General features: G+C 35.6%; 1 protein-coding gene across 1 annotated transcript; it reads left to right on the forward strand.

The window, feature by feature from the left end:
- Positions 1–1712: 1712 nt before the first annotated feature.
- Positions 1713–10849, forward strand: wash1 (WAS protein family homolog 1). The gene is made up of 11 exons (XM_015604482.3): positions 1713–1837; positions 2395–2535; positions 4591–4702; positions 4910–5056; positions 5802–5938; positions 6049–6184; positions 7291–7498; positions 7620–7808; positions 7974–8132; positions 10159–10227; positions 10361–10849. Exons 1-11 carry the CDS (start codon positions 1830–1832, stop codon positions 10507–10509), a joined length of 1455 nt encoding a protein of 484 aa, XP_015459968.1. The 5' UTR covers positions 1713–1829; the 3' UTR covers positions 10510–10849.
- The last annotated feature ends 2675 nt before the right edge of the window (positions 10850–13524 follow it).

Genomic DNA, 13524 nt, shown 5'->3' on the forward strand with positions numbered 1-13524 from the left:
AGCTGAGTTATATTAGTTCACATCAACTATAGATAAAAGAGGGCGCCAGAATTAGGCTAACACTGACACACTTCACCGTTTCAGCTATATGGACAGCTTCTCTTAAGTGGGTATTCAGTACGTGAATGTATATTCCATATATACTAAATACTATGTATGGTATATTCCATGACAATGAAGAATTATTAAACTGTTTCTTTTTTCAATGATTTAGATTGGCCTATAAGGTCACCATGCCCTATGCCAAGTATCGGGTAGAAGACTATAGACCCCAGGTTCTCTTAAGTGGTGGAAAACCTTTACCTTTAGAATTCTTGCACACATAAAAAAGGAATTCCTTAAGGTTTTCACAGTGAACATCAGTTTAAAATTGGCTGGATGAAAACAGTAAAGAGAATAGACAGTACAATCTCCATAGAAATGCACTGAATTGAATGTGGTGCTCTAGAGCAGTCGCATCATGACCCTTCAAGGTCACCATGATCAATGCTGACCATTCTCTAGGGTGCTATAAATCCATCAGAAACATCTGGAACAAGCTTCACAGCTAATTAGGGATAGATGATACTGGTCATTTTCTGTTCATCCTTTTGGAAAATAAATTTAGAAATGCAAACTATGTATACGTTTTTTATACATTTATACATAAACACATTTAAAATGTAGGAAAAATATACATAAATATTTTTTTTCTTAATGCACTGCAATTGCTTGGTAATAAAAAATATATATGAAATGTATTTCATATATATATATATATATATATATATATATATATATATATATATATATATATATATATATATATATATATATATATATATATAGAAAATCCACATATTTCTCTATGAATAATAAAACTAGTAAGATTTTCTTGCACACAAAGCATGGTAATTCTTTATGATTTTTAAAATGGAAAATTATATTATATATTAATGTGGACACTAAATTAAAAATTATATTTTAGAACTTAAAGTTAAATAGCTGTCACAGATTGTTAAGTAAAATAGCCAGAGTGCTCCTATAAGTGCAGGGTGGAAGGAAAAGTAGTTCCTAACCTGCAAATTTATTTAAAAAAAATATCTCGTCAGAATTCTGTGATTGACTGTAGTAAAATCCTCATAGCAATGCTAGCTACATCATATTAACTGTAAAACCTATAAAGCTATAATATAACAGTGAACAATGAAATAGTTGGGAGACATAAAATAAATAAGTCTAAAATAAATAAAATTCCAACAAATAATATATAAATAAAAAAATAAAAACAAAGGGGTTAGTATAGATTATATTTATTCATATAATTCATATGTATTTGTATTACATTTATTTAAAATGTATGTTGTTTATACATTTCTTCATTAAGATAATCTATAATAAACTAGAATATTCAAAGTAAACTAATGTATATTTTCTTAAATATTTTCTTAGAAATGTTTTATTGCATCTTAGGACTGAAAAGTGAAGACTGTTTATGTATAGATTTTGTAATTTTGGGCACTAAGGTATTATCTAAATTATGTTTGATTAGTTTAATAAGAACCGTAGGAATATTTTGCCACCTTGTTATAGATTTTAATAGAGCAATTCAAACTGTATTTGGTATTAAAGTAACCTAAATTACACATATTAACAATTCCATCTATTAGATGAACGCGGTACTAGCTTGTGTCTACAAACTTTTGGCCAGATAACCTACAGCAGTATCCTTCCGCCGCTGCTCATGTGACTAGTCGGTGCGGAAGTTTTGATAACAGAGCTCATTTCAGTGCTGTGTTTATAGGCGATGCGAGGATTTTGTCGCTTTAGCTGCTTTAACTGCGTTATAAATGGTCAGGTAAGGATGTCCTTCTTTATTTTTTACTGTTTTGGGTTGCTTAACTAAGTATTATAACGTATGGTGCCTTAGTGAGGTAAAAGAGCGCCGTTTCTGGCCTGTTTACGAAGCAGCGGTTCGAATTTTCCGTTCCACCTTAAATAACAGGAGAGCTTCGGTTAAAGCATTGTAGAATCTGAATAGACGCTGATATGCATCTGTTGCACTTTTTAAGGTGGAACGGAGCAATTGATAATGAAGCCAAGTTTAGCCGTGTAGCTTATTGGATATGATTTAAGAATAAACGAAATCATCTGACACTTTCTCCACACAGGAAATACGCCTATTAATGTGCGCAGTGTTGAGTTTTATATGGCTAATATTTGTTTATTAAATTTTCTAATAAATTGTTTTGCCCTGACAGTGTAAACAGTGTTTACCCCTAGGCAGTGAATTGCAAGAGAATATAGCAATAGAGATATTCATGTTCACACATGGGATGATTCAGTGTGTAATGCTTTTTTGTTTTCTTCTGTGTGTGTTTGTGTGTGTGTGTGTGTGTGTGTGTGTGTGTGTAGGATGACTCAGAAGTACCACTTGGAGGGACAGGTGTATTCTGTCCCAGTGATCCAGCAGGACTTGAGGAGGGAAGAGGCTGTGCACCAGATCACTGATGCTCTGCAATACCTGGAAAATATTTCAACAGACATCTTCACCAGGTATAGGGCTAGGAGATTCATGTAATTAATTTGATTAATTACATTTTATTGTGATTGCAAAATGGGATAATGGAGATTGTACATTCTCCAGAGAGAATCTCAGTAGAAAGAATTGTGCTTCTGTCAGAAACCTGTAAAGAACTCTTTTATGTTGCAGTGATTTTAATATTTTACACTTTTCCTAGTGTGAGATACAACAAGGTTTTGTTTGCATTGTGTTTAATATAAAAGTTGCATGTAAGCTTGAAGGAGTGTGCTTACATAATTAGATTGTGAGTTTATGTCTCATTCCTTTCTTTGTCTGCTTTAGTAACTGTATTCTATTTAAAATACCCTCAGGTATGTATTGAAATGGGTGCATGCAAGTTCTGCAAGTGGGTTACAGACTGTTACAGACTACATTTAAATTTGCAGTCTAACTTTGGCTGTTGGATGTTAAAAACTGTCTGGGTATTATAATACGACTGTAAATGATACAGTAGTTTTAAATAGAAGTTACATAAAATTTTATATTCCTATGATGTAAACATGTTATACCACTGAAAGATAGGAATGATGTATTTATTGTAAAACGTAAGTCATATATCATGATTTATTAAGGATATGTACACAGGCCTGTTACTGAATATTTTATATCTAAATATCTTTAGCTGAATTCAGCAATTGTAGTGTATTCATGTAATTCATAAAAACACATTTGTTTTAGTAAGGCCAGTCAAATTGAATTCTCTTCAATGTTTAGAATATATTTAGAGAGGGCAGAGTGATAATGGCTTTTAAATCCCAAATCCCATTAACTTCCATTCAGAATGCAAAGGTCAAAATCAAAATGTAAATGAGGCAACCCATTTAATGTGGCCTTTTAATTTATGCTAAATTCTGGTAATAGAAAATATACAAATGCAGATATTGTAAAGGCTGTTATTGTACAAAAATAAACAGCATGCTATTTTTGAGTTTGATTAAGTTGTACAGGCATATATATATATTTACAATCTTGTGTAAGGAGTAAAGCTTCAAATGAGATTTGAAGAAACTAAACAAAAGCTATAAAACAGGCCTACACCTCACATTGATGGCCGGGCAGATTTTTTATCCCGGACATCTGTTTGTTTTTACTCACAATTACACACAATTATTGTAATGATATTGGTGTTGAAGGCCACTAATAATGCATGTGACTTTGATGGGGTGAAAATGCTGAGATGTGATTGAACAAGCCATTAACCTGTTTACCACCCTGTTATCTACAAGGTTTGATTTATTTTGAAAAAAATAGACTTTAACAGCAAATAAGCATAATAAAAGTTACATGTTTGTGCACATGTCTAAATAGTGATTTTGTGACTTGTGGTTGGTACGAAATATTTTTTAAAGATTATACTTTAAATGTGAGTAAGCAACTCATCGTTAAAGTTTTACTCTCAGATGCAGCTACTCTTTGCGCAGGCCTGAGGGACAGATGGAGAAAGATGGAGATAAAGGAGGTGGAGATAGAGGGCAAGTGTGGATAAACAGGGGAATGACCTATGCATTTTATGCATATTATTCATGTGTGTGCAGCTGTGTGTGTTGAGAGGATGTTGTTTGTTCTCTGAGTGTGTGTGCGTGTGAGTGAGTGTGAGAGAGTGCTCAGATATGCTAATATCAGCTCCAGTAGCAGGGACCGAAAAACCATCCATAGCGTTACCATGACAACATAGTGGAAGAGAGAGATGAGGGAACATGTTCGTTTGGTGTGTGTGTGTGTAGGGGGTAGGGTGGTGGGGGGTAACCGCTGGTTTTCTGGGTCAGCTCCATTAGGATGTACTCTCATTCTTGTCTTTTTTCCTTTTTCCCTCATTTCAGTAATTTTTTTTCCTTTTCTAGACAACAGGGAGAACCCGAGGCTACAGAGTGTGTGTTGAGTACAGCTGACACACACTGAATGAGCACTGCAAGCATGACTGCACTCCGCACACTTTTGGCCATATCATGTTGTAGGGAGAATTAGGAGCACCCCGTGTTTACATTCTGTAGAAACAGAGAGTCACAGTGAAGTCTTTGATTTTGCAGGGTGTCGCAGAGTGTGGAAAAGAATCGCACTTACCTCCAGGCCGTCACAGACCGTATCAAACTGGCTCAAGCACGAGTCCACAAGATCAAAGGAAGCAAAAAAGCCACCAAGGTGATCTACACACCTCACACGTGTCCAAACACACAGCTTCATTTTGTCAGTGTATTATTTTTCATGCTTTATAACTGCATTATTAATCTGGAGCACTTAGGCACTCAGGCAGGCGGGCAGCATTTAGCCTGTTAGCTGCCTGCAAAAGGGAATAAATGAGTGTGTGTGAATCTTGTGATTAATCAAAATGTTTTTTTCCATGCTCAGGTATTTTCCAGTGCTAAGTACCCTGCTCCAGAGAAACTAGAGGACTACTCCTCCATTTTTACAGGTGCTGTTGATCCTGCATCTCAGAAACGACCTCGCTACAAAATTCAGGGCAAGCTCCGCCCCCTGGATGACAAGGCCTTGCAGGTAAGTGGTATTTCCTGCATATATTATCTTTTTGACCTTTTTCACACTTTTACACCACCGCAGTAAATACAAATTAGGTTTTGAGCACCCCCTCATGGACCGCTGTACACGTGCATTTGTTGACAAGCTGAGAAATACAGAGGCAGCATCTGAAGTGAAAGAAGCATGTGGACTGAGATGGTAGATACAAAACTTGACTGAAATATGGATTATGCAGCATTATGCAGTTCTATACCGAAGTTATATAGTGCTGTAGCTCTGTTCCAGTCTAGAATGAGAATGACCGAGAAAACCAAGCTCAATTACAGTCAGTATAGCATGACTGTATAAAACCGAAAACTCTTAAACTTTTAAAGTAAAAATGTATGCATAATGTTGCTTTAACTGATACATAAATTAACATTAAGAGGCATTTCTCCATATTATTCTGTCTGTTACTTTTTTATACTGTTTACTCCACATTACTCACCTCCGTTCTGTTCTAGTTGTAGTAGAGGGTTTAATGTTTTTGTTTCACATCTTATTTAATTAATTTAATATATTGAGATGAGATTTAATGTACAAATAAAACATTAGTTACAAATACATTGCATTAAGTGTGCAGTTGAGTACATAAACACACTGTGCTCTTGTGCATCACAGTTGCACAGTTTATCAACTAACTGATTTCTTCCTAACAGATTCCTACTCTGGTTTATTTATGTGGTCTTTTGAGGGTGTTCTTCTTCCTGTTTGTGTGTTGTAGGAGAAGCTAAAATATTTTCCAGTATTTGTGAACACTAAGAAGCGCTCTGAAGATGAAACGGAGGAGGGGTTGGGTAGCCTGCCCAGAAACATCAGCTCAGTCAGCTCCCTACTACTCTTCAACACTACAGAGAACCTGTGAGCATACACACACACACACACACACACACACACACACACAAATATGTTGTAAACAACCTCTTCAGAGTCTTATTTTTTAATGTTTGTGTTTGGGACTGCGTGTTTAGGTATAAGAAGTATGTGTTCCTGGATCCTCTGGCCGGGGCCGTCACTAAAACTCACACCACGCTGGAGACGGAGAAAGAAGAAAAGCCATTTGATGCCCCTCTCTCCATCACCAAGAGAGAGCAACTAGAGAGACAGGTGAGGTTCGGGATCCAGATTCACAAAGCTTTTATTAAAAAAAAAAAACTTATGAACAATGTTGTATAAAGAACAATATACTTAAATCTCACTTTTTATCTCACAATTTTTAAAAAGATTCAGATTTTCGCCAATGTTTTTGTACTTGGGCATTGTGGGATTTATCATTATAAAAGTAGAGCTGTGAACAGTTTTGCACTTTTCAGAATCAATCATCAATCTGATGTAGATGTTTTGTTAAGAGTTTTTTGACAAAAATTCTTAGTAAGAAACATGAGGCCCATGGTTTTACTATTTACTATAGTTCTCTAAGATATTTATATTATTAGAAATGGCTAATTATAAAAAAAAGGCTTAATGTTTTCTTATGTAAATTCAGCAAAACAAGTAAGATGTGACTATGGAGAAGAATACCTTTTGGAATGAAATATGGTGTGATATTATAAATGTGTCAATATAATAGAAACCAGGAGTACTTTAAGTACAGTTCTATATTTCAGTGATTTAGTCCTGTATGAGGTTGCCATAAGGTTACAAAATTTTTTTTTAAGAAAACATTTTTCTTAAACTTAAACACAGTTACTTTGGGTATTTAGTTAAAGCTACAGTCTGTATAAATGTAATATGCGATTTGTGGATTTAGAGACCTCTCTGGTGAAAATGTTTTATTGCACAGAGCAAATAAAAGAGTACTTTAAATGAAGGTTAATGTAAATAAATTGCTGTGTGAAATTTTGTGTTTTTGAGTAATTTTGTTGATATATTAAAAACATGTAGAAACCAGTTCCATCCAGCCAACTTACCAGGCCACTGGTTTTACAATAAATATGTAGGGAAGGGAATGCCAGTTAGAATATTTATTTTGTTCCCTACCACCCCAGGAATACTACTCCTTTCAACTTAACTAACATTAAAATCTTAGGAAATGCTTTCATTTAAACATTTAACAGTCACTTTTATAAATCTGCCCTGATGTTAGGGATGTAAGATTCATTTTTTTTGCACATATTTGCCATCAATATGTTTCAGTAACATGTAATTTATGTATTTTTTTATATTTATTTTTCAGTAAAATGTAATTTTTATACTTTCTGTGCTCATATCAGACTGCAGAGAATTACTTCTATGTGCCAGACCTGGGCCAGGTGCCAGAGATCGATGTGCCCTCTTATCTACCTGACCTGCCTGGCATTGCAGATGACCTCATGTACAGTGCTGACCTTGGTCCAGGGTTTGCTCCCTCTGGTCCTGCCAGTGCAACCATCCCTGAACTGCCCTCGTTCGGCACAGATCACGAAGAGCCCAATGGACCTGGTGAGTCCAGTGTAGAACTAGAACCTGCTTCAAAAAGTAGCTCTGAAAAGCGTACTTAGTCGCAGTAAATATTATGATTAATAAGTCCTGTGCTGTGATTAATCTGTCCTCCATATTTCAGGCTCCCAGTTTAGACCAGAGGCTCCACCCCCACCTCCGCCTCCTCCTCCACCTCCTCCTCCTGAGCCAACTCATGTTCCAGGTCCTCCTCCTGGAGCTCCTCCAGCTCCACCCCCTCCTCCCCCGCCTCCTCCTGTTATAGCAGATGGCGCAGGAGGTGGAGATGCTTCCAGTCAGGCCCAGCCCACAGGTATGACACACTAGTGACTAATTGGTATGACAGAAATGTTCTTGAGAGCCATAAGTCTTGCTTTTTTCTGTTGATTATAATTTTATGTCACTTTTTATTGCATTACAAAACCAAACTAACACAGGATTAACCTCTTTCCTGTATTTTGCTGCTTGTGTTTATTAGGTGCAGTAAAAGGTGCTCCTACAGAAGTTGTACAGCCGTCAGATGGGCGAGCGAGCTTGCTGGAGTCTATACGTAACGCCGGGGGCATCGGCAAAGCCAAACTGCGGAACGTTAAAGAGCGTAAGATGGAGAAGAAGAAGCAGAAGGAGCAAGAGCAAGGTCAGAACAAAAGTTTGCACAAACTGGGCTCACAGATGCTTACTGCATCATAGACTGCCAGCCTCAAGTGAGAACTGACTCCAGTGAAAAACTATGTTATGTTTACAATGTAATTTTTATTAGGGCTGTTATTTGATACAGAAGTGGCTAGTAATTGTACAGTTTACTGTGATAATTCACAGTTAATCATTTTTTCCTTCTTAATACTGAAACATTTAATAATAGATTTAGATTATTAAAATTTGATTCCCTCTGTAGTAATGGATTTAGCTGACTCCTCCTTTACATTTAGCCAGTAAATGGAGGAAATGAACCACAGCTAACACAGTGCGGTTTTCATTTCAAACTGTAAAACTTTTACTGTTAAACACAACTTTAACAGATAAACTGGAGATTTAACAGATAAATTATGTGTGTAAGTGTGTGAAAGAAAGAGAGAGATAGGGAGAGAAAGAGAGAGGGAGAGAAAGGGGGGAACACAGGGAGGTGTAAAACAATGAGAGTTAGCTATGAGATTTAATCTATATTTAAATATAAATTAAAATAATATACCTTCTGATCTCAAAAGTACTGAAGCTTTATTTACAGACAATTAGACAATACTGCTAATATACCAAGCTCTAAAAGAGTGAATAGTGATAGGGAGTTGGTCTCAAACTTGGAAAAGTGATTAATTTGTGTAAAAAATTAACACATTAATGTTTCCAGATAAATCATATGCATTGGCATACATATTGATAGCATTATTATTTAAATAATTACCTTATGTTATTTTGAATGGGGTTGTAATGTTACTAATACTGCAAGCTAGTGGCATTTAGAAAGATCCACTTTAATTCAAACTGCTTTTTAAACCCTTCTCTTAAGTTAATGGACACTTGCTCTGGCATTAATACATTGACAAAGCTCATTTATTGTAGTGAGACAATAGTTAGGCAGTGTATATACATAATTTTGTTTATGTACAGTACTGTGCAAATGTTTTAGACACATTTAATATCCTTATCTGGGCAGTAAGTGTCCATCTACTTCCATCTAGCACTAATATTAGGATAAATACACACAACATTCATATAAAATATAAAGGTTTTACATCTCCAAGCTGCCCTCATTGGAGTCTAGTATTGCTTATAGTTCTCATCATATCAACACCTTGTTTGTTAAATCAATAATCTAGTGCTTAATGATGGTAAATCAGGTGAGCTGCTGATGGATTAAACACCTCCATGTTTAACCTGGAACCAATCTGTGTTCTACTGTCTATTTTACAAAATCTCAACTAAAGTACTTTCTTCAGAATAAGAATTAAATTTTTTCCTTTATCTATATGCTGAAAGAAATTATTTTAACCCCTTAACAGACCTTTTTGTATATACAGGCTACATGTGTAGGTGACACGCACCCTTTATGTCTGCAGTAAAATAAGTTACTTATATTCTGAAACTTTGAAGAGCTTTGGAGAGATTCTCCTACAGAACAGTTGGAGAAGCTGCATGTTCACTCTGTACTCTTAATAATTTAGATCAGAATCAACCCAAATTCTGCATGATTGTCTGGTTTTAATGTGTATTTTCAATCATAACAAAATTAAAACGTTTGGAGGACATGAAATTAATAATTTGTATTTAACATTTTAAAATGTTAAAAGAGCCAATTGTATGATTTTTATTAATTATATTTTGAGAGTTGCAGATTTACTTCAATATTTTTAAATATTTTCTATTGCAATTACAGCTAAGATTTTCAGTAATGTTCCTTATCAAACATGAAACCTTTTTATGTAATGCTTCAAGATAAATCCTCAAGATATAGCTGTGTAACATCAGGCAGAATTTAGACAATAATGCTGGCATGTTAAGGGGTTTGTGCTTAGGTGATTAAAACTCGCACAGTGCTGTGTGGTGTTATATTAATGTGGATTTTAGGTGTAAAACAGATTGACTGTGTGTGTGTTTGTCACACTCTGGTCTTTTAATAAAATATAACCTGTTACATTAAACATCTTTTCTATCTTTTCTCCTCTCAGTTGCTGTGACAGCCAGTGGTGGAGATTTTATGTCTGATCTCTTTAATAAACTGGCAATGCGTCGGAAAGGTGAGTGACAATGATTGACAATGAATTGAAAGCCATTTATTAAACCATTTATAATCTTTAAAAAGTCTTAGTTTCAGTTAATTATGAGTAGAGTTGGACTTTGTTAATTTAACTGTGTCTCTGCAATTGTCAGGCATCTCAGGTAAAGTCCCTGGGGGCGGAGACGCCACAGAAGCACCGCCCAGTTCTGGTAGTGCATTTGCCAGGATGTCTGATGTGATCCCTCCACTACCATCACCACACCAGCCAACCACAGAAGACGATGACGACTGGGAGGCATAGTGAATACACATGGACCTGTCTGCTCTGTACAGGCTGAATTTAAACAGCTCTGAATGTAGTTTTTTTATGAACTGAAAACAGGGTTAAAGATTTGAAGGTTTCAGCACTTCCTGGAAGAATGTTCGACATCTCATCCTGAGGCACTGTTTCAGCTGCAGTGTGGCAGAGAGGTACAGAAAACCAGATTCAGGGGAAGATGAGGCTCTGTAAGGACAACAGACTGTCAAAACAAATCTGTTCAATGCTCATCACTTTCTTAATCTGACCTGATTTAGTTTGTTTTGTATCCATGTGTGATTATTTTACTAAAAAAGTCAATAAATCAAGATCATGGACTGAATTCACAAAAGCCCTCCTAAAAAAAACTTTAACCTATGAACTCTTAAGATAGACACTAAAAGAGTGACAGATTGTTCTTAAATATGTTCAAAAAATATCTTAGTCTAAATTTTCTTTAGGCACTCTTTGTTGCTTTCTTGTGTATAATAAAAAATGAAGCTGCATATGTGCTGCATTTTACAGCTTATCATAAAAACGTTACACTTTTAATTTTTCACTATTCAGTTATAATAAATCTGTGCAAAAAACTGGAGGGATAAACACAAATCAAGGGCTAAAACTGACACTAGAGGAAACAGGAACAACAGCACTTTGGAATGGAAAATATTGTCAACATTGACAAAATCTTAGAAATGGCAACTTTATTCCAAGTAATTTTGAAGCATATCTATTGGTCTGTTTATCATGAAATTGTGTCGTAATGTAACGAACAGCTAAGAAATTCACACTATGACACTATGTTTAAAGTAAAAGAAAAAAGCAAAGATAGAGATACACAGATTTTTCTTGACATTAAGAAATGGTGGTGTCAGACATTGTTTTCCTTTATGTAGAAAGTACTTCAGTATCAGTAAAAACAATTTATTGCATTTGCTAATTCTTCATAAGAAAAAGTTTCTTCTTAAAACCCACTTTTGCAGTTTTCACAAAAATTCAGAAAATCACCAAAGTTTTCTAACTTGGAAATATGATGAGTTTACAAGGACAGTGGGCTTCATCATTATGAGAGGAGAGCAGTGAACAACTAAGGTTTAAACTTATAATTAATTCATGCATATCATGAATCAGACACACTTTTTCTGGGGCCTTTTCTCAAAAACAGTTTAAAGAAATTTCTAAGGAAGATTTAGGTAATACTTTTAATTCTATTAAATTATACATGAATTCTGTAAGTCATCTATTTAAACTGATGATAATTGGCTTTTTCATATCTTACACTCTAAGACTTAGTGTGAGATGACCCTAAAGTTGCTAGACATAGTTTTTTTTTCCATTTCAAATATAAAAATATATCCTAAAAATGAGTGTATGAAGTTAAGAGAAAAAGCACATCTATGAACATCTATTCTAATCATATCACACTTGTGAATTCAGCCTTGGGATTTAAACAGTATCAGTATGGAATATGTGGCTGCCTGTATGAACCCTAAGACAGAGAAAAGCCAGGACCCTCAGCCTCCTTTAAAAAAACTGCACAACTTGCATCTCCGTCAGTGTCCATCAACTGGGATTTATGAGTTTTAAGTTCCTTACACCCTGAGTGATAAATAGCCTGACTAAAGCTTTGTACATGTAAATGTGCTTCAACTGATGCAGCCCTAAAAGCTTTAGCCATGGGAGAATAATGAGATGGATATTGACAAGTGAATGAGAACGTCCAACATATGGATGAGCCTGGAAACAGATGCTGTATTTTATGTAAAGTGCCAATCAGAAAGCAGAAAGAATATCTGATTTACATATTGTTACTGTCAAAGTCTAAAGTTTTTGCGACATTAGATGTCAGTGACAGCTGCCTTTTACACTGTGTGGACAATTGTGTTAAAAGAACCAACTGAATTTATGAAGTTAAGAATGTTTGGGACAGCAACAATAAAAAGCAGCATAAAAACAATATTTCTGTCATAAAATCTCAGTAAGCAGGAAATCCAAGCTTCCAGGCTGAGGAGCACTTGAACGTGACGTTTGTGTAATTGCTTTTTTCACCCATTGGCAGTGTTGGGAGTAACGGCGTTAAAACTAACGGCGTTACTAACGCCGTTACTTTTTTTCAGTAACGAGTAATCTAACTAATTACTATGACTGTAACTATAACGCCATTACCATTTCCGACACCCCGTTACTGCACGTTACTTTAGCAGCTCTATGAACTTTTTTTTTTTTATTTCGCTTTGCCCTGGTCAACCCCTCCTCTGTCCGGTGAACTTGAGCTTCTGGCCGCTGTGCCTGTGGTTTGGCGTGGTGAAGTGAGGCACAATTGTGACGATTTGCGTGCTCTAATCAATTCAGTGATTGCCGTGGACAACCCAAGTTCCGAATTAAGGACGTTAAGCTCTTTTTAGCTGCTCCGGTTTTTGTGGTGCTGCTGCTTTCTATTTTAGAGCTTAGATTCTCTGCCCGAATCCCACCTGACCTGAGGACCGACCCGAAATCAGGCTCCTATTTTTATTTTATATAAAGCTCTGGTGTGATAATCACAATGTTGCTAAGTAACCAATTATTATTGTTCACTAAAGCGAACGAAATAGCGAAAATTGAAAGTGAAAAACATTTGTGTTAACTGAATCTAATAAAAACGGTAATTAAAAGGAAAAACATAACTATCTCGAACTGTATTTTGTGTTTATAAAACTAACTAAAACGAACTGAAATTACTGATAGAATACCCTCATTTTTGTGTTTAATTTATTTATAAGCGCTGTTGTAAAGCGGAGTTGTACAGCGGGAGTTGTTGTGCCGAGCGCGCGGCACTCGTGGTCCGTTAGTTCTTGTGTAAAGCGCTCGCGCTAGCAAGCCCACCCTAAAATGAACAGAAAAAATAAAAACAAAATAAAATTAAACTATAATAAAAATGAAAACTGTAATCACGTAGCTCTGGGCGCACGTGAACGCCTCCGCGTTTGACTTGCAGCATTGTGTGTAGCTGTTCTTAAAAATCATTTAAATTAAATAATA

The sequence above is a fragment of the Astyanax mexicanus genome, chromosome 9 (assembly GCF_023375975.1).
Source record: "Astyanax mexicanus isolate ESR-SI-001 chromosome 9, AstMex3_surface, whole genome shotgun sequence".
NCBI classification, from domain to species: Eukaryota; Metazoa; Chordata; class Actinopteri; order Characiformes; family Acestrorhamphidae; genus Astyanax; species Astyanax mexicanus.